This window comes from Lagopus muta, chromosome 4, assembly GCF_023343835.1.
Source record: "Lagopus muta isolate bLagMut1 chromosome 4, bLagMut1 primary, whole genome shotgun sequence".
Classification (NCBI taxonomy): domain Eukaryota; kingdom Metazoa; phylum Chordata; class Aves; order Galliformes; family Phasianidae; genus Lagopus; species Lagopus muta.
The window spans coordinates 30,604,267-30,626,082 of NC_064436.1; the positions used below are offsets into that span (position 1 = coordinate 30,604,267).

The following is a 21,816-nucleotide window of genomic DNA, read 5'->3' on the forward strand; positions in this document are numbered from 1 at the left end:
TCCCCGTGGCCCTCGCGGCCGCTCGTAGGCGCCGCCGTGACGTCACGGACCCTCAGCGGCGGGGCCGAGCGGGCGCGCGGCAAATTCGAACGCGGGCGCGGGCCGGGCGCGAGCGCGGCGGCGGAAGGGGCGACGGTTATTTCCGTTGCGTCCGTTAGCGGCTGGAGCGAGCGCGGCGCGCGCCTCTGCATTCGGCTCCATGGCGACTCCCCCCAAGCGCGGGCGGCTGGAGGGCAGGGTTAAGAAGATCGCCGTCGAGGGCAACATCGGTGAGTCGGGGCCGGGGGGTGCGGGGAGGCGGCGGCCCCCGGAGGGACTCTTCCCACCGACGCGGCTCCTCTGCGGCGTTTGCGCGGCTGCCGGCCGGGATTTACCCGTAAGAGAGGTTCGCGGTCAGGCCGGGAGATGTGAGCCGCGTGAGTGAGCGGCATCGCGGGAGCGGGGCGGGAAATAAGGCGGGAAATGCAAGGCTGCCGCCCTAAGAGTTATGGGGGGGCGAAGAGGCCGAGGGATTGTGCGCCGGCTGTGGGCGGCAGGGAGGGCGGCCTCCCGGCTCCGAGCATCTCCACCGAGAGCTCCCGGAGCCTTTCTTCAGCGGGCGGAGGGCTAACCGCGTCTGTGCTGCATCTCCCGTTTGGAAAGGTGCCCTTCTGCTTTGTTTGGGGGGGCTTAAAATACCGCCTACAACATCTTCTGGCCTGGGAGCAGACCGCCGAGGAAATGTAGCCTTCTAGATCACGCCAAAGTCTCGCTAGGGCACGGCTTAGAGGGGAAATATCGGTGGTAGGTGGACGATTGGACTAGATGGAGGTTTTCCAGCCTTGGTGGCTCTGCGTTCTGTGATCATAGACTCATAGAGCCATAGAATGGCTTAGTTTGGAAGGGACCTAAAAGCCCACACAGTTCCAGCTCCCAGCTGTGGATCAGGCTCACTTGTGCCCCATCCTGCCCGGCCCTGAGTGCCTCCAGGGATGGGGCACCCGCAGCCTCCCTGGGCTGTGCAGTGCTTTGCTGCCCTCTGAGTAAAGAGTTTCTTCTGCATATCTAATCCAAAGGCCCTCTTAAAAAGTTTAAAGCCATTCCTCCATGTCCTATCACTGGCTGCCCACGTAAAAGGCTTTTTTCCCCTCTTCTTTTGTAAGCTCCCTAAGCAATTAATATACCGGTCATTACCTATTTGATACAGCTGCTAAAAAAATTTAAAAAAAAAAAAAAAAAAAAAGGGAAAAAGTTTCAATTCCTTGATGATTTGTGACGATCTCTGAATCATGCTTATTACGAAGTCGAATGTAAATGTGTGGGTGTGAGACACTCGTTTATGGTACCTGGAAATAGTTGTCTAGTTGCTAAAGGATAATCATATCAATATTTCCTAATGCTATTCTTGTGGAATGCTTTTTTCTACAGCTGCTGGAAAATCAACATTTGTGAATATTCTCAAACAGGCTGATGAGGGATGGGAAGTTGTTCCTGAGCCTGTAGCTAGATGGTGCAATGTTCAACAAAACTCTGAAGAGGATTATGAGGTATGGTAAAAGTGTGAAACTTTCTCTTAAAAGCCAGTTTAATGTTCTTCTAACATCAAACATAGTGATGTTCCAAAAGAATGGGAATTTTGGAAAGCATGTGTAGTAACATCTTCATGGATTATTTTTGTATTCTCTGGGTTGTCTTTGTAGTTCTCCATGTTGATTTAGGTGAGTTAGGGTTTTGATCTTCAGTTGGTTCATTGTTAGATCTTCTACTTCAGCTGATATATTGTGAGATAAATGACATTCAGCATTAGGTGATAAAAGCCTATTATCTTTTACATGCAAAAGCAAGGGATAAAAAAAAATTATGTAGGAGGTACCTTTAGCATCTGTGAACAAACCAGGTGAGAACAAGTCCAAAAGATATCCTTGAAAACACATAGGAAATAATGTTTGGGTTTTTTTTTTTCTTTGGTCAAGAAGTAGAATATATTTTGGTTAATTAAACGTAGCCTTTTAATGAAGGCCTGTTGTTTCATACTTACCCTATATTCTTTCAGAATTAAACATTTTCTTTTGTTTGTTCTTGTTCAGTAAAGTGAATCCAAAACCAAAACGTTCATTTAAGAACTAAGCCAGCAAGCTACTGTAATAGGTTGGATTCTCAGGTGTGTTATATTTTCTTCATTGCCCTCAGCCAGCAGTTAAGAACCTGCACCAACCAGTAGCACTCTATTAGGGAAGCAGAGGAGTGAGGAGGAATCAAAGCAAGTGAACTCGTGGGTCAGGATAAAGACCCCCTAATAATATAATTTGGCTGGTTTAAAGAAAACACTGCACTGTATATATGACTTCTAAAATTAGTCAGGAAATACTTTTAAATACTTTAAGAAGAAAAAAAAAAGAAGAAGATGGCGTGTTAAGCTGTTTGTGCATACATCTGTAGGTAGCTTTTGGTCTTGTGTGTTGTCAGTAGTTTGTAACGTTCTCCTCACTATCTAATTCGTGCAATAGCAGCTGTATAACACAATGATACAGCTGTCATGCAGTACACAGTCATGCAGTAGCAGAACAACACAGTGCTGAACACCAGTTACGCTCCTAGGAAGACAAATGTCTGGTAGGAACAATAGGCTTTTTTTTTGGTGCTTTTTGTTGTTTTCTTCCTCCTTTTTCCTTTGCTTATCTGAAAATAATAACCAGTGTTTAGGATCTTGGTTATTTCTCTTTAAATAGTTTCATATCAAAAAGTATAGTTTCACTTCTCTCTCTTTATTAAAGTTTGTTGTCCTTTCATTGTCCTCAGAAAAACTCCAAGCTGGCAAGTTCTTCTTCGCAGTGTTTTTTTAAGAAAGAGGTATTTTATTGATTTTGTAATTGTTAGTTCTTAAGAAAGCTACATTGAGACTCAAAGCACAGATTACTTAATTCTGCACTTTCAAATATATATTTTCCAAGGACATTGAAATCTTTTCCAGAGTGTAGGTCTGTAAATTCTCACTGGCACAATTGACAGGTAAGGGCCTTGTGACTTGTGAAAGGATTCTGTAGCTGCAGCTACTCTGGTTGGTTAGTGTGCAGGGACACATCATGGGTAGCAAAACCAGACCGTTGTCCTGAGCAGGCTTCAGCCCCATGAAGATAGGTTGTCTTCTGGATTGAAAAGGACCACAATGATCATCTAGTTTTAACCCACTGCTGTGTGCAGGGATGCCAACCACCAGACCAGGCTGCCCAGAGCCGCATCCAGCCTGGCCTTGAATGCCCAGGGATGGGGCATCCACAACCTCCTTGGGCAACCTGTTCCAGTGCTTCACCACTCTTTGTGTGAGAAGTAGTGCTTGGGCAATTCAGGTAGTAGGATAGTCTGGGGGCTGCACTGCATAGATAGCTCCTTTTGGAGGCTTAGAAAGTTTTAGTGCAGTTGATACTGATAGTGACTGTCACCTGGCCTCAGTGTCAGAGTGTAATGCTGGGAATGTTTAGTATACTTGGGTAGGTAAGTCACAGGAAATTAGAGAGGAGGATAAGGCCTGGAATTGTTGAATTTACCTGCTATCGCTTAACAATTGACCTCTAACACCAAGTCCAAATATTTCAATATTTTCAAGCATCTAGAGATAATGTAACAAAAAAAAATCAGTCAGAAGCAATTGTCTTTGATAGGCTGTGTTTTTTAGTAAAGCTGAAGTACACAGCTTTTGGTTTCGATGAGCGAGTGGCTGCCGCAAGGTGTTTGAGTAGCATTCTGTGGGCTTTGCCCTGGAGTCTGTTCGAAACCTCCCAGGTAAGGTGGGAACATCTTAAGATTCTGCATCAGCAGCTGTTACCAATCATAATTGTAGTGTAATTACCGAACTGTAACACAAAGGAAAACAAAAATAGCTCAGCTTCAAAATTATGCTTGTCAGAGTGAAAGCAAGGTGGATTTTTTCACAATGTTACTGACTTTTGTACTGGTATGCTGTTCTTAAATAAGTTTTTAAGTAGTGATCAAAGTGTTGGTGAGTTTTTTGTTGTGATTTCTTGTTCTCGAGCATTGTAACTGTAGTTTTCATAGTGTTCAGTTGGATGCAGTAAGAGAAGTAACATTACTGCTACTTATGCACTGGGTATAAACAGGGCTGAAAGGTAAATGATGCAATTATAAACTTGGAATAGAGGCTGGCTGGATGGAGTTAGAGCTAGTAGAGCAGTTCTATTTTAGCTTAATATTGTACTTTCCCAACTTTGAAAGGGTCAATATATTTGTTCAAAAACAGGAACTGACTACGTCTCAGAAGAGTGGTGGAAATGTGCTTCAGATGATGTATGAGAAACCAGAGAGGTGGTCTTTCACTTTCCAGATGTACGCGTGTCTCAGCAGGATTCGGGCGCAGCTCAAATCCATTGATGGCAAACTCAGAGAGGCAGAGAATCCTGTGGTGTTCTTTGAGCGATCTGTCTACAGTGACAGGTATGGTGGAGTTCAAGTCCTTCAAGTGAAGAGCAAAATCTTCCTAAATAAAACATAGAAATAAATAAGGAGTGCTTTTGTCATTACTTCCATCTTAATTTTGATGCAGATGAATATCAGTATTGGGATATCAATAAGCGGCATGTCAGCCATTCTCTCATTTGTTTTGATGGGGAGTAAATTTCACTTATGTGAGGATTTATAACTTTGTTGCATAACCTTGATTAACTGTTTCTTATTCTTTCTGGGTAGGTTTTTATGGTTTCTGCATGCATGCTTCCTTTTAAAGAAAAAAAGAATAGGCATCAAGAGTAGCCAAGAACAATTTCTTGGTATTTTTTTGTTTGCTCTTGTTTTCTCTTACACTTCATGAGGGAGGTCTGGCTGTTTCATATTGCTGTACCTCTCAGATTCTTGTTTTAGAAGGCTAGATTTGAGCACTGCACATTATCACAAAATCCTGAAGAGTTTACTGTGCTCTAATTTATTGTAAATAAATTACCGCAGCGTTTCAGTGGCTTGTAAATTGTTCCTAAGCTGCAGATATTACTGCTCTTTATGGACACTGCTGTGGGCAACTACAAGGGGTAGAGTTGAAGGACGAGGAAACCAGCTTTTTATTTCCAGCCCAAATGTGCATGAAAGTGAGGAAGTTACAGTGTTCAGCTTAACTAATTACCGTCCTGTACATCAGGCAAAGTGATAACTGTATTTAAGCTTAGTTCTGTTTATCTTTTGTCTTCACAGATATATCTTTGCAGCTAATTTGTATGAGTCTGACTGTATGAATGAAACTGAGTGGACTATTTACCAAGACTGGCATGACTGGATGAATAAGCAGTTTGGTCAAAGCCTAGCACTGGATGGGATTATTTATCTCAGAGCTACTCCTGAGGTAAGGAATAAGAATTTATGACTGCAAAGATAATGAGAGTACGCCTTCTATTCCTTGCCAGAAAAATGGTCTGTGTATTTCCATAGTATTTTCTTTTCTGTAAAGTGCAAATTTTAACTATGATTCTAGGACTTTTTAAAGCGACTGAAGAATAATATGCTTTGTAAGCAGTACTGGTAAGGTCACAGTTGTGTGTTATTGAATCTCGCTGCATCTTTGTTTAGGGATTGCTTTTGGTGTCTAAGACAAGGAAACAGTTGAGAAGTTCACCTTGAAATTTTGTTTTTTTTTTTTTTTTTTTGAAATCCTGAGCCTACCCTTAAATTTCACTGTAAGAATCCTAATGATGAGAGTTCAGTTTCCAGGAAACTACTACACTTGGGCTTATAATAGTTAAATTATTCCTAATATGGTCTGAAAATACTTAGAATGTTCTTAGGAGCCTGGGTATTTGTAAATAAAATATGATGGTAATGTTTTTATAATTATAAAAGTAGGATGTTTACATGATAAACAAACCAGAAAGTACTTTGGGTAATAAAAGAGGTGAAAAGTTCGCACAAAATTAGCTCCAGGAACTTCATTGCGATAGAATAATTAGTAGTCAGTGCCCCAGCAAATGTGGGGTGAGTGTTTGTGAAGCCCTCTGAGCAGGAGTAATGGAGCTAAGCTAGATGAGTGCGTGTGCTTGATGTGCTGCTTCAGTGCAATGCTTTGGTGTTTGGGCGTCTGATGTGTTTTAAAATAAGTTAACGTAAGCAGTGCAGTTCCTGAGTATGAAACTTGCTCAAGAGGAGGAAAAAAAAAGTGTTAGAAAAAGCAGGACTGAAACAAAGTATTGCATTCAAAAACTGAGTTCTTCAGAGGCAGAAATACGTAATGAGACTTTGAAGTGCCATTCTGTAATGACTTATTTTTTTTTTTTTTTTTAAGTTCTTTTTCCTTGCAATACTCTGGTCTCCTTCCTTCTTTTTATAAAAGCTAATTTGAGACATTCCTTACAGTGGAGAAATAACGCCAAACGTCTCATAGAACCATTATGTTTGGAAAGGCCAATAAGATCATGTAATCCAACCATCAACCCATCACCACCATCCGCTAAGTTGCAAAACTCAGGGCAACATCTTCCCTTTTCTTGAAAACCTCTGGGGACAGTCCTTCTCCTTGGGTCCTTTTGTTTGGAATGTAGTCAGAGGGCCGGCTCAATCTGCTGAGCGTGGAGCAATGTCTCTATGCTCCCAAGGTCAGCAGCAAGTTGAACGTTCATTTTCAGTACATTTAGCACCATAGGAAGGTTAGAAGAAACAAAACAGAAAGCCTGGACTAGTGAACTGGACTTTCTCTGTGTGTCTGCAAAAACAACCAATCTTTCTTTTTAATTTTGCGTTTAGAAATGCTTAAATAGGATTTACTTGCGTGGAAGAGATGAAGAGCAAGAAATTCCTATTGAATATCTGGAGAAGCTTCACTACAAACATGAAAGCTGGCTTCAGCATAAGACACTGCGGTAGGATTTGTTTCACAATTACTTTGGGATGGATAAGTAGTATTAAGGATGCTCCCTAATGCTTTTTCTACCAGTGAAACTGCAGCTTGTCCTTAGATACATAAGGTTAAACCCCAGGAATATTTCTATCTATACATCCTTAGTGGTATTGTTTTTATGGCCTGTTATTTATTGCGAGGGCATGTAATATGCCTTCAGTTCTTTTCACACAGGGCTCTAAATAGCTGATGATTCAGTTGAGTTCATTCTAATGTCTGATTTAATTGATCTGGAGGTGCTGGGGAAACAGCCTGTTCAGAGATCAGTATTGTATTCTGGGAGCTACATTGTAAATATATTTTCTTACTATTCAGAATTAATAGTAATTCAAATGTGCAGCTCTTCTTCATGGGTTCTTAGCAATAAAAACTGGTGGAGTTGCAAAATGCATATTTTTTTCTTCAGTAAATAATGTTTTCTGTGTTTCTGTTCCAATACAGAACAGATTTTGAATATCTACAAGAAATACCTATTTTAACATTAGATGTTAATGAAGACTTCAAAGGCAAGAAGGACAGATATGATCACATGACTGAAAAGGTAAAGTCTGATGAAACAACATACTAATTATTTACGTTAGTTGCGAAACTGTCAAAATGAATTTGGGGGAAAAAAAAATGCTGTCTGTTCAGTATGAAAGGAATCCAATTTGAGATTCCTGTTTGCCTGAAGAAGTTCTAATCTTTAGCTCAAAAAGGTGTAATACGGAATGCATTTTAAAATAAGGCCATGCCATCAAGTGGCCTCCACATTTCAACAGCTCAGGTATCTGATAGTTGAATCACTGTGGCAGTATTTGAGTAGTTGCAGTCAGTTTCACGGCCCTTAGCAATGGTAAGTGCATATTTTTCCATTCTTTGGCCATAAATTGTTTACGTCATGAGAAAAGCAGCTTTGTCCTTTGGTCTCAGTTTATCTGGTGTGAAGTAGAGCTGTTCACCTGATTGAAATCAGACTTTGTTTGCTCTTTTAAAACTTGTTAACTGGTGGTATAACTGATCATCCCACTGTGGAGTTGATATTCTTACCACCTGCACTAGGCCGGGCTCAGACACCTAAGTAGAGATTTCAGAGTTTAGTCCAGTGTGGCTGTTAGGTTATTTTTAGTATTCCCCAGGCATTATCTCATAGCTGCTGTGCTCTTCATGAGGCTGGGTGCTTTGGCCTCTACTGTGTGCTTACGGGTCTTGGGTCCTCACTGGACATTTTGTGTTGCCTACTCTTCTCTGTTGAGGTGTTTGCTTTAAAGACCAGTCCTGAACCAGAGCCTACTGTGCAAATTACTTTGATAGGGTTTCTCATGCAGTGCTACTGCTGTTATTTTCTACAACAGAGAATGGCTATCACGTGATAGTCTTCTAGTTAGAGTATTGGGACAGTTATATGTTCTGGATTTGACCTCTTTTTCTACCTCCTTGAGCCCTGAAGGAGGAAAAAAAATATTCACAATTGCAGAATGTGATCCAAGATCTGTTTCCATTTCACATCAGGAATTTGGATGAACTATTAGGACAAAATGTTTACAGATGTGTTCCTGATAGGAACGCTTCTGCCAATAGAATCATGCCATGTTCTCTAGTTAATTGTTGATTCATTTCTGTGCAGTAGTCTTGTTTAAGCAGATGAGGGGGGAAATGCTTCTAGTTCTGGCTGTATTATAGTGTGATCTCTAGCATGTTTTGGAATCTCTTGAGAGATGGCATTTTCTCTAGCCACTTGGTTTCCTGGGTTCTCTAATGCCTCAGTTATTACATCTTTTAAAAAGGTTGTCTTGACTACACTGCCACCTCTTACGTTTATACTTTGCTACTGGAAGAAGGGTTGGCAGTTGCACAGCAAAAAAGGCACACCTACGAGTGATAAGAGTGCTCTCAGTATGTTATCTTCCTGCAGCCTTTGGTAGCAACCTGAATTTAGGATGTTGTTTAAACTAAACTTGCAGGCATGATGCTAGCCTGCTGCTTGGCATTCTGCCTGCTTTGGATACAGCTCTCATGCAATTGTATGGATAGTGCTGTAGTGGATCTTGGTGGTCTGGATGGAATCCATAAACCTTTCAGTCGTGGTTCTGTATACCATGTTGCATGCCAGAACTTCAGTATTAATTTTTAGGTAACTGGCCATTTGATTTGTTCTCCATATGCAGGATGTTGAGTTTAACATTAGCAGGAATATTTATGGTACTGTTCTACAGTATCAGCTCTTTTTGAAAGACTGATTTTGCTAGGTGTTGTCTTATTACTTATTTGCCAACCTCAAATTCTGAGGAATGTATTGTCTGGATGCACTTGGCTCTTCATTAAGAGCAGTGTTGTGATAGTGGGTGTGACTTGGTGTTTTTGAAATGACAGTGTTTTTGAACTGATCATTATCTTCTCTGTGGTTAGATTAGGCCAGCATTTAAGGTAATTCAGTTGTGATGAAGGGTTGTAGTTCAGGACAATGAGTGTCATTCCAATGCGTCGCTCTCCACACCTGCTAAATTACAGGCACAGTGGCCAAAGGAGTTTACAATGGACAAGAAATGTCATGGGAAACTCTAAGCTTATTTTTCTCAGCTTCTTCTCCTGTGTCCTGTGGTACAGCATAAAGCAATGGAGAGGTAAATGTGGCTGCTGTGTATTTGTGTTGATGAATTCTTTTGTGTTTGACAATATGTTTCTTTTTGCAGGTGAAGGAATTTTTGAGCACATTATAATCCTCTTTGAAGCACAGACGGGGCCAAACTGTTCCAAACATCTGTGTGATCAAAGTCTGAAGTAAAACTTCTGCTTTTATATAATGCCTCTGGAGAGGCAGGACTCAACTCTTTTGAATTAGTTGAGAGAAACAAGCAAACTTTGTGGATAGAGAAATTATTAAATAAATTAGTAGATCTATTCAATATTATGCCAAGTAGTACGGACAGATTGTGAACATATTAGAGTCCTGAGAGCTACTGGATATTCTGGCTGTTTATTAATCAGACCAATAAGTTCTTCTGGAGTATTTTACTGTATTCTTTTTTTTTTAATTTATTTTGTGCCCAATAGTTATTTAATTTTCAAGAATATAGTGGGGTTTTTTGGATCTCTTGTGAAGTATTTTAGTGGAGTTGACTTGTTTCTTATGTCTTATTTTCTGAGGAAGAAAACATAACAAAACATCACTGGTGAGGGAATTTTAATATAACCAGGAGTTTTATATTACAAGGTATATAAAAAGTCATCTAACAGTTTTGATAGGTGAAGTTTGCAGAATGCACTGAACTGAAACAAATCCAAATGTCTGGAATGCTGTAGATGTGGAATTTTGATTTTAATCTATGTTTTCATTTTGCACTGCAAGATAGGATATGAAGAGGCTTTCAGTTCTCTAGCATGTGTTGGTTTTTTTTTCCCCTCAACTCTTCATAATATAGAACTGGTTTTGGTTGTTGGTAAGTTCCTCTTTTCCTGTAGAGGAGTGTGGTTCTCATGCAGCAAATGAAAGAAGAAAATCTTGTGGATGATGATCATCTCGAAATGAACTGTTTCTAAACGTTTGCTTAACCAGTTTTTGAATGTCAGTGGCTTTCTGCTTCTTCATTTGTTTGCTGGCTGTTATACGTAATACTGCAATTTTTGGTATAGGCGGTCCTTAGCCATCATCTTGTAGTAAGAAGGGGAGAACTTTGTGGAGTAACTGTTCTAGTGCATTTTGTTTCATTAACTGAGTCGATTTTGTTTCAGGTATAGAAAATATAAACTCTACAGGGTGTGAATCTTTAGTGTCTTATGTGCTATTTTCTGCAGCTCTAGACACTTCTGAGTGATTGCACAGTTGGCTTTTGAATGCAACACGTTCATTGTATGTAAAGCATTTTATTGTCTGTTGTGACGCCTGTGTAACTTCCTTATTTGTGAGGAGACTTCTTCGTTTGTCATTGGAATTGTGCTAGCGTTCTCCAGCTGTTGACTGAAAAATAAAAATGGTTGGAAAGACTTTTTTGATGTTTAATATTGTTAGCTCTCCTAAGGCAAATGGTGTAGGTTGTTGGTTTGTAATAGTAGTACCATGCATTAATTTGAGATGATGTATGCTTGGAGTGTTTGGAGTGTTTACTAATATTTCTGTTGCACTGTGACTGGCTTCAGGTTTTTTCTTGTGTGGGAATTAATGGCTGTGGGATAGAGGTACAGGATTGTATGAAATGTATCATATGTGTATTTCCTGACTGGTGGGAGTGTTTTGTGTAATATGTTCCTGATAGCAGTGTATAGCAGCATTATGGTAGAAGTACTGCTTGTGACTTCTAGGTTGTCTGCTAAAGAAGAAGGATTATTGGATTGAGGTGAGTGAAGACTCAGTTCAGATTTACTTGAAACACAACATTTTAAAGCATTCTTGGCAGCAGTCTAAATGGTAACAACTTATTTTGATTAACAGTGCAATTCTTCCTGCTGTTTCAGCTGTCAAAATCTTGGATTTAATTACAGGAATTGGAATGACAGTGCTCATTTAAGGGAGTAAACGAGTTTGAGTTCTTATAAAGACTTCTTTCAAACCCATCACAGAATGCACACATGCTCTGTGGCAGGTTATCTGCATCCCGTTCCAGAACACTTTATGTAATCTCTCACTGCCAAGTTTCAGTTTGAAGGAGCAAAGTCATGACCAATTACTAGAATGTTTTTAATTACTGTGAACAAGATTTAAAGAAACAAACAAAAGAAACCCAGCAGCATTGAAGTGGATCGAAGTGTGAGAAGCTACAGTTATTTGTATGTAGGACAGATGCAGCATAAACAAAAGTGGCAGTGTGCGTACTCTGTTCTGTCTCTGCCTTGGCTTAAGCCTCACAGCTCTGACAGTAACTCAGATTTTTGAATTTGTTAGGTCTATTTTCTTTCCCTATACTCTAAGCCAGCCACAAAATAGAATTTTTTTCTGTTATTTTTTTTGCCCGTTAGAGATAAGGAAGGTTATTGAACTGATATCTGCTGTTCGGCAATGGTGTTTTTTTCAGTGTTTGAGTACTCTCCCCCTTTCTTGTTCCCCTGGGTAAGAGATACTTTGATGGAACTGTCTAAAAGTGCCTGCTTGTTTTAACCCAGTGTCCTCACAATTAGGAAACAAAATTGGTACGTAGGTTTTATGTTTTTTTCTCCAATTAAGATACAGATTCAAATGTTGATGGGTGGTGTTACAATTTCTGTGCAAGTACTTATGACTAATGAGCACAGTGTTGCCTCGTATTTTGAGTCCTTGCAGTTGCTTTCTGTACAGTGGGGATTCTAACTTCTCTTAATATAAATGCTGCTTGTAGCAGCAGTCAGTTTTGTAGATAGAACTTAGTTAACTGGCACATTATTGTAAATTATAAATCAGTAGAAATAACTCTTTCTACTGATTTATAATTTACTTAAGCAGAACTCATCATAATGAAGTTGTATGTAGACTATGGTTAGTGTTGAGATGATTATGTTATTTTTCCTGCAGTTAATAGCTCCAAAAATCTACTTGTGAAATGGAAATGAAGGTCTTTGCTATGAGCTATTAAACATAGACTGGGGAAGAATGTGTGTTGAAGTCGTGTATTGTAGCTGGGACAGTGGAGTGCAGGGGAGTACACTTGCTATTTCCAGGTTATTTTAGCAAAGATAAGTAGAGAGACTCCAAAATGTTTTTTCCAGCTCCCTTTTAGACTCTGCATGATCTAGAGTAAATCACTCTATGTTAGTCTTTTCATCGTTAAAATATTGATATCTCCTTATCCCTTCAAAAGGCTACGAGGATTAGTTAATATCGATGTGCTGTTTTGTAGGTCAGAAGTGCTCTATTAAATAATCAAGAATGAATGTCAGCCTATTTTTTGTAGACTTTTCAGTGGGTTGTTCTGATTCCCTCAAAAAGGGGCCAGTGGCCGCAGTTCATGCGTGACCTCTAGAAATTGTATTAAGTAATGTAAAAGCCATCAGTGCAACATCTCCTGGGTTAAAGTTGGTTCACTAAAAAACATGGCTGCTGAAAACTGGCACTGTTGGTCCAGAAACTGTTAACACAGGTTTAATAATGAAACAAAAACAGCTGTCAAAATCTTTGCTGTAGTCCACGTAGCCAGTAATGGTGATGGTGATGCAATTGTGTAGTTATGCACAGAATTTGCCACAGGAGGTCATTCTATCCTCAGATCTCTCTTGCTGAGCTGGCTGCAGGGAGAGCGTTGGTCTTTTAACATTGAATGGCTTTGGAAAAGTTAAAGAGGGAAAAGACCACTTTTTTTTTCTTTGCAAGAGCAAAAGCATTAAACTGATTAATAAATACACTACTGCATGAGATAAATCCTGATCTCTGTAGGGAGGGGAATAAAGCAAGCCTCTTGGATTAAGTAAAAGACTCTAAAAGGCTGATCTAATGGGAAGGGTTTTGACATGAGAAGGTCTTTCGTGCAGCCACCAGCTGTTTTTGTTCTGTGAGTGAATATTAGCACATGGATAACACTAATCCTGCTGTGCCTGAGTGATAACATCTTCTAGTGTTGAACTATCAGGCCCAGATGCAGGCAGTGAGCAATACAAGTGTTGTTGGTGTGCGGGGGAAAATAAAACAACTGAGAATTCTGCTGAAGCCGTGTTTATTACTTAATGTACCAAATACAAGCCTGAAGGTGTCTATGGCTGCTCAGAAATTCTGACTGAAATCAATTAGTGACAAAGAGCGTAGATTGTGTGCTGAGCATAAGTGGACAAGTGATTAAATTATGTTACCTTAGGTAACTAGGTAACTATTCTGCTAGCGTGTGCAATCAATGTAATGCACACAGGGTAAAATCGAGGCTCTTGGGTGTAGATGACTTGTTCTTAGGTCAAGGTCTCAGTCCATGAGTATAGGCAATCTGACAGCAGCTACTCCAGTTTTTACCATGTATGTCTGTTAATACTACTGACAGACTATGGAAAGGGCACATGGTTTCTGAGAGCTGTTTACAAAGATGTTCCCACTGCAGTTCATTCAGAACACTTTCCTAGCTTTTTCTGCAATTTTCCTTCCTGCGTTTTTTGCTTCCCTTTCCAATTTAATTCTGAGTTGTTTTGATTTGTCTTTTAATAGCCATCAAATGCATTATCTTGTAAAGGCTTTAACAAAGGTGCTTAATTTCACTAGTTTGCAGCCCATCTGTGGATGGAGCTTTGCTGCTTTTCCTGTTAGCTGTCTAAGGTATCCTAGTCCTTTCTCTGTGCATTTCTCCTGTCAACACAGCTGATTGCTGAGGCTTCTAGTACTTTTTCATGGCTTCAGCCCAGTCTATGGATATGTGCTGACAATGTGCCCTTGTTTTCTGTAATTATCTTCACATTTTACTCCACTAGTTTCTTCAAAACAATAGCTATTGACCTCTAATAAGGTCTCGCTGCACCTTTGGCTTTGTCCTCTCTGTGGAGTTAGCTGGTGGCCTTTACCCTGACTCTCCCAGCTGAGTACAGTGGCCTCAGGTCATTGACTTGGTTTTATTGCGGCAGACTCCTGGTCTGCGTTGGCTGCCTGTTTCCTGTCCATGCTGCACCTCGGAAGGAGAAGACATGCTGTAAAAGAGTAAACCTTACTTTTTAGGTATCTGCTCCTGATCTGTTCCGGTGCTTGTTTCATGAGGGTGTATTGCATTGCTCCATGGTAGTCAGGTAAGTATTTCATGTGTGCTTATCCATGTCAACAGCTGCTGTGCTGTCTCTGCTTTTTTATCATCTGGAGGAAAGACATCAAATCCACTGACTTCCAGCCTGTTTTACCTGGGGTTTCTGGTGCAGTGTATGGTGGCCACAGTCTAACTGTGGTGTTTTGGTATTCTGAACGATAGGCTTGCTGTCTCTTGACAAAGGGATGTGGCTCTGTTCTGTGGAACCAAGCAGTTTTAGGTCTTTGGAGAACTAACCAAGAATCCTTGAGACTGGGAAATTTTTCTTGGGCTGTCTATTTTCATTGTGCCTCGTGCTATTGTGCACACACTTATAATTGGCTTTCCATACTTAATGAACACCTCTACTATGCTTACACACTCAGGTGTGGAGTACACACTGATCTTACTCTCTGAGGTTTTACCAGCTATAAGGTATTTATTCTCTGTTCTCCTTGAACTTAATCACAGCTTAAGCACAAGTCTTGCCTTTTGCCCAGAGAGGAGACACCTAAGACACCATGGCATGGTATATGCTATAAGTTATTTCTAATTATATCTACTAAGTCTTAAGGGTTTATCACGTACTTAGGCTTGTGTGATACACTTAGAATCTTGATCATATTTGTAGTTATTCAGCTCATTTAAGTAATGGCTTCTGATATCTTTTAATTACATATTTAGTGTCTGCATCCAGTGAGGCTGAAAGAATTTGGGCTAGAGATGAGTCACTAACTGTCTGAAAGTTTCCTTTTTTTCTAGGGCTGCTGACCCATGATAGACTCAAAGTAATAGTGCATCTTGGCTTTATGTTTTATTAACAGTGTGCGCTTACCCGTTGCTCTCAGATGAGAACATCTCCAGCATCTAGTTGTATTTTTGGCTTTAAATACAGCTGTTAGTAGTGCTTTTGGGGTTGCTTTTACAATCCATCTGGAATCATATTGCCAGTAGGTCAGAAAGTATTGCTAAAAGCGTAGTAATTCTCTGTCAGCTTTCTGTGGAGCACAGAACGAAGGTCTCCAGGTATGCTGAAGTTCCTCTGCAGAACCTTCCTTTTTGTCACTTTCTGTCAAGGGTGTTTTCTGTCTCTGTGTGTGTTGATCTGATTTTGAGGTTTTTTTGTTTGCTCGTTTTTCTGCTGTGCTGATCTCTAGCTCTGGATTATAACCTGATTCTCTTTCCTGTATATCACACTGCTGCCAATGGAATGAATCTTTTGCATTTCATTTACAGAAAACAGCATATACATTAGATGGTAATACTACTTTTCTCTGTGACTTTACCTCCTCCTAAGCTCCTCCTGTTCGAGCCTGTATTTGTAGGGTCAGCTACAATACTGACAATTACAATACTGATCCTTGTCATGGATAGCTGTAGCTGCTTTAGATATTGAAAAACATTTCTGTAGAGGATCAAACCTTTTCCTACCACATTCCTTGCTGGCTGGAGTAATGCGTTCATTGAATGATCATTTTTCATTAAGAAATACTAAAGGTTGTGAAATTGCATTCAGGTACCGGAATTCTCTGCCTCTTAATTTAAGTAGTGATTTCTACTAGTGTTTCTTCAGTTGTGCTTCCCTTTTGTGTGCTTGTTGGTTGGTTTTCTTTTTTTAACTGTTTGTTGTTTGGTGGGGTGAGCTGTCAATGTTTTCCTATAAGTCTTTACAGCCTTTTCAGGGAGTACTGTGTTGACCAAAAACCCTAGGTAACTTGTCTGAGTATTTCATGTATTTAATGCATTGCTGTGTAAAGGTGTCTCTTTTTGCTTCTATTTCCCTCTCTACTTTTGTAGAGAGGCTTTATTTCTTCAATATGGTCTCCTCTGGCCAACTGGTGTATGAATTGGCATAGAATGTTCTTAGGTTCTTAGCAGGGTTTTTCTTAACATCCCGCCTTTCTGATACATTTTTAGAAGTTAGTTGCTTGAATCCCATAAATGTGATCAGATAGCATATGATACATTAGATACTCTGGTATCTAAGTAACTTGAAAGGGCTCCTTATAAAATGCAATTGGCATTGTTTATTTACTGAAGAACCGCAACTGCAGTTCAGTCTCTTAGGGCTGTGCACACAAAATACCGTTTTATGTCTTGCTTTTTTTTTTTTTTAGCTCAGTTGAAAGGGAAGAAAAAAAAAAGACAAAAACCAAGGGTGAAAACGTTACTTATTGGCAGAAATTATTTAATATAATTTGTTTCTTTGTTGAAAATGATTCTCTGCATCAACCCTGCAGCCTTCTTCAAGAACAATGCCAACAGTTTGGGAGCTGCTGCGACCCACGATGTCAATATAATGTTCATCTTTGTTTTTCAGTGCTGTTTTTTACCCATCATGGTTATGTGGTTCTTTTTTTTTTTTAATGGAAACTGTAAGCTTTTTATAGAATGAACTTGAATCTGCAATCAGAACACAAAATGGTAGTATTCAGAATTTCTTGGTTTTTGCTGTGGCTGTTACTGATAGTATGTGGTCTTGCATGGATCCCTTTTCAGAGAATGAGTCATTGGTAGCATCTGTAGTGCTGATAGCAACAAGGGCCTTATCTTTTGTTCTGTATTTTCAAACTTTTATTTGCTATATGAATGGGAGGGGTGCATTGAAGGAGCCAGAGGGAAGTTCTTGGTTGCTCTTTAAAACAGTGAGTTGAGATAGGTGTTACAAGGAAGTTTTGTTATAAGCCTTGACATAGTGAATGCACTGATATACTTGTAATGAAGAGTAAGATATGAACAGATGAGTAGAATATAGCTTTTAATCTGGTAAGATGTGATGCTAGCAGGAGCTGAGATATCCCTAAACAAAGGTTGATGGTGCAAAAAAAAAAACATATCTGGGAAATGTGAAAGATGGTAATACTTAAACACTTGCTTGAAAGTTGTCAATACAGAAAACAGGGACTGCTCTTAAAAATTCTGATACAGTTTCTGCAGATTTTTGTCTGTAGAGGCAGAAATTTAAGAACTCTGGAAAATAAGAATGCTTCAAAAAGCAGTGCAGTCAGTCCCAGTAGCAGGGGTTCAGATAATGACAACCAGGTGCTCTGTGTCTGTACTCAAGAAGAAGAGTGACTGGGAGACGTTTGCTGCTGATATGTGGTTGATAATCTCTGCCCTTCATGAAAAAGGGGAAGGTGAAAAATGTGTGAATTGACAAATACCTGTAGGTTTAAGAGCTTTGGTGCAGCATGAACAGGGTGGGTAAACATGTAACAGGTGGAATGGAGGGAAAGACTGATGAGTGCAGTCTTTTGTCTGCAGTATTGGCTACTGCTAAGGATAAATCAAAAAATTAGTCTGGTTCAGGCTGAACTTAAATAAGCTAACATGAGAACCAACCTGAATTTAAAACATTTTGTGATGAATCCAATTTTGTCCTAGCTTGCAAGTCTAGACTATTTCCTTGGAGTTCAGTAAATCCCATGTACTCTCTTTTGGTACAGGTCTAATTATGTTATGCAAGGTATTATGCATATAAAGCATTCTTTATAGAAAAAATCTGTAGGCTTGCAGATGTCACAGAGACTCCTCTATGCAATAATTTGTCTCAATATTGCTTAAAGTGCTTCTGTTTGATCCCACAGATCGGAGAGGTGGACAGATGTTGAAAAGGGAGATAGTCATATGGTAGAACTGGCTTACTTCTCATTGATACGGCTTTTGCAGTTTTGCTCATTTGGCAGCAAATGAGAGGTAAGAATAAGATGCCCCTGACTAAACCTTTGGCTCATACTCAGCCTCACTTTAAAATAATTTCATTAAAATCAAACCAGGAAGCAGAGACCGTAGATAGAGGTGGAGAAGCTTTCAGTCCTTACAGGAAATAGCTGCTCTAATCCAGGATGAGATTGAAGTATTTGCAGGCTAGTTTTGAGATAGAGTATTGCTAAATGGAAGCCATTAAGATCACTGTAGCATGTGAAATGCATCTGGATTCTTAGGGAAAAAATAGTCGTGTGACTTATACACAGTATTTGAGGCTAGTGGGGCTGTACTGTGAGCAGTACAACAAGCATGGCTTCTGCTTTAACTAGTCCATACGCTGTGGAAATTCTTTCTGTTGAACAGCAGTGTTTCATCAACTTGCTTCTGTTTAGCAAAAGTAATGAGATAATTATATCCACGGCATAATATTTTCTTGTTCTTCAGTAGCCAAAATGGGGGCCCACGATGCATGATAGATTTTAAGTTTGTGGACTAGCCATTCTTAGCAGTGGCTTGCACTGCATAACTTACAGGTGTGATAGTATGTTCTTACAGAATGAATGTGAGTGTACTGACAGAGTGCTTGCTTTCCTAAGCCTTTTGCAGATCCTTTAGAAATAGTCCCTGAAAAGTCTGCAGCCTGTGAATCGGGAGTTCCTGTTGTAGACAACTATGACTAGTTTAGCTTTTTTGAAGGGAAGAGGTCAACTGAGTAGGAAGTGGTAGAATTAGTAGTAATTTTTACTGTGCATGTTTAAAATTTTAGCAGCCTTAAACAGGATGTGGAACAAGTGAGTAGTTTAGAAACATCTTATTTTAATGCCCTAAGGGAGTTCTAAGAAGAGGTGAAATGCTGAAGTCTATGTAAGCCAAGTGTAGCATGTATGTGCTACCTATGTATATTACCAATTAAACTTGCATCTTATGAGCTTGAAAATTTCATGTATTTGTAAAGGGAACATGGTATTTTATTACAGTAACAAAGCTGAGCTTGAAAAAATAATTTTGAAACCTTTATCAAAGTTTGTTTAATTGGTTTTTCAAACCTAAATTAAGACATTGACTCTTACTGTCACCTGCTAACATGATTGAATGTGGCCAAAAGAAGTAGTATTGGCCTCCCACTTAGAGAAGATTAAATAGAGGCAGTGTGTAAATTGTTCTTTTCTCTGGTGTCCAGGTCAGATGGGGAAATGAACAAAATCTGTTTTGGACTTGGGATTTTGCTGTGGACTGTGCTGTGCCCTTCACTGAACCAAGCAAGGTGTGGGAATGGGCAATGATGTGGATAAATAGAATACTTCAGGTAGCATGCTGAGTGAATGAGTCCAGCAGAGACTAGACCAAGCAGGCTAATAGATGCTAGAAGGAAATTGATTTGTAGAATTTTACTTCCAGTTTTGGAAGTGCAATGCTGAAAGGTCTATTCAACTGATTGTTGTTGTTGATAGAGAAGGATAAAATCCGGTCTATTCTTCTGTAGAAGACAACTGCTCAAAGAAGCACTTTGTACTTCTCTTAAGATGTGCTTGCGGAGCTATGGCAGTGTATCAAGGTTACATCTTGTACCTCCTAGAAGAAACAGTGACAGATTGCAGGTTAAGGTAATCCCAGTACTGCTACAGCTGGAGTGATCTAATGCCATTAACATGTGTTACCTTGAGCAACTGCCAAATTCAGGGAGCAGGTGTGTGCTGAGTTCCCTCCTTGCCAGAGATATAGCCAAAACTCTGTTCTGGATCCTGCATGCTAGACAACTGAGGGAGAAGCAGTGAGAGGAAAAAGAAATTAATGGGGAGTGGAAACCCATAAGAAATTTCAAGACCCTTGCTTCTCTCTCTCTCTTTCACACAAACACACACGCAATTTGTTATGACCTGAGCTACCTACAGTGGTTCTGTATTTTGCGACTTGTGGTCCACTTGTCCACCACACTTGTGGTGGAGCTAAGGAGATTTGCAGCTAGCTCACTGTGACGAGGAATCTCCACTGTCTATGTATAGAGTTAACGTAGCAGAGAATGGCTAACAGGACAGTACTACCACAATAGTAGGAAGAAGCATTTTTAGAGGGGTTAGATGCTCTAGTGGCAGGATTAGGGTCATCTATACTCTTGACATAAGTAATGATTAAGAGCTGCTTTTAAGGTGTTCTCTTGTACTTTTGTTTTACCAAATAAACATAGGTAAAGCATGAAGGAGGCCTTTGCCAATTCTGGCAAGCCTTTTTGTCTTATTTTCTGCTGGCATAATTCTTCAAGTCAAAAAAGTTATGTCTGCCAGTGCACGTTTAGTCTGGGGAGGCTCGAGTAAGTTCTGGCAAAAATATTTTGTTCAAAGAAGGCTGTACTTGTCTTATAAGCCCTTTGCTGGCATAAAGCGAGGTGTAGCTGTCCTGAGTTAGCTCACAGCGTAGATTTGGCCTCAGTGTAAAGGTCTGGGCAAAGCTCTTTATTTGAACTAGGACTTAGTTAAAGAACATGTTGTAAGAGAATGAGGATTTCTCCCCCCCGGCCCTGGCATGTAACATATTGCTGAAGAAGAACCTGTCATATTAGTGTTCTTTTTTTTTTTTTTTTTTTTTTTTAAATAGCATCTCAACTGGGACTCAGTCATTTTCAGTTCTAAACTTCACTTTGAAATTCTTATCTAAGTTTTGCTTTTTAGGTGAGTGAAGGAGAAAGCAATCTTCAGCTAAACACACCTGATTCCAAACTTGGGTTTGTTTGCTTGATGTTCAGCTGTGCAGACAAGCTCTCTGTAAATATTTAATTAAAGTGGTTACAGTGGTGTTTCTCTCTGACACTCGTAGAATTTGTAGTACTTGTGCTGTACATGTGAGCTTGTTTTTTTTCTTCATATTTTCATTGTGCCGAGTTTGAGAATAAGAATTCAATTTTAAAAGTCGCTGATGTGAGATGGAGGAACAAAAGATGTTTAAGGTTTCATTTTGTGAGAAAGTTGATTATTGTTTTTTTTTTAATCCAGAGCAGCCTCTTTTCCATCAGAAAAGAGTAATGAAGGACAGAACAGTGCTGACTTGCTGCTTTTAAAAATACTCTTTTAGAAATCCAAGACCAGTATTTTGAAGATAGTAAAATGAAAAATATACCATAAATATAAATAATGTGAAGACAACCTTTGTTTCTGAAACATGCATTGCTGTAGTATTCAGTTATCTCATACTAGAGCTGAGCTTGCTTTTATTCTGTCCATAACAATTGGTTAAGCATAGTTAAATATTACTAAGAAAGGAGAAGGGTATTATGACTTCTCTGTAATTAATGGATTTGTATCTTCATAGAGCAGTGAATCTTTTCAGAGATTAGTGAAAATCTACACCCTCACCCCGCCCCCATTTTGGATTTCTTCTTTTGTTCTAGCTAATGTTACAAATTGCTTACCACTCGTGTGCTCACTGCCCCAGCATAATGTTGCACAACCTCCATCTCCAGTGATTTGCAGCAAATATTCTAATTAAATTGTTTATCGGTTCTCATCTATTTGTTTGCTCAAAGCTGAGTGCTGTGTAAGTTAGATAAATGACTTTCAAGTGGATGAAAGAGGCAGTAGACAGTCACTAAAAGCTTGTTTAAGACCTTAAAAG

The 21,816-nt window shown here is 39.6% G+C and overlaps 2 protein-coding genes across 2 annotated transcripts in view; both read left to right on the forward strand.

The window, feature by feature from the left end:
- The first annotated feature begins 77 nt into the window (after nt 1-77).
- DCK (deoxycytidine kinase) lies at nt 78-10,832 on the forward strand. The gene is made up of 7 exons (XM_048942739.1): nt 78-269; nt 1,408-1,526; nt 4,235-4,428; nt 5,176-5,323; nt 6,715-6,830; nt 7,310-7,409; nt 9,541-10,832. Exons 1-7 carry the CDS (start codon nt 200-202, stop codon nt 9,565-9,567), a joined length of 774 nt encoding a protein of 257 aa, XP_048798696.1. The 5' UTR covers nt 78-199; the 3' UTR covers nt 9,568-10,832.
- A 3,558-nt stretch (nt 10,833-14,390) lies between these two features.
- SLC4A4 (solute carrier family 4 member 4) overlaps nt 14,391-21,816 on the forward strand; it is a 230,637-nt gene continuing 223,211 nt past the window's right edge. Inside the window, exon 1 of the mRNA XM_048942693.1 lies at nt 14,391-14,509. The gene's annotated coding sequence lies outside the window, so the exon portion shown is untranslated. The remainder of the gene's footprint in view (nt 14,510-21,816) is intronic.

What these genes read in the sequence shown, in the direction of transcription:
- DCK (XM_048942739.1), top strand. Translation starts at nt 200, where the DNA reads ATGGCGACTCCCCCCAAGCGCGGGCGGCTGGAGGGCAGGGTTAAGAAG. An exon ending in CGCCGTCGAGGGCAACATCG is followed by an intron (nt 270 to 1,407) that starts GTGAGTCGGGGC and finishes TTTTTTCTACAG; the next exon opens with CTGCTGGAAAATCAACATTT. An exon ending in ACTCTGAAGAGGATTATGAG is followed by an intron (nt 1,527 to 4,234) that starts GTATGGTAAAAG and finishes GTTCAAAAACAG; the next exon opens with GAACTGACTACGTCTCAGAA.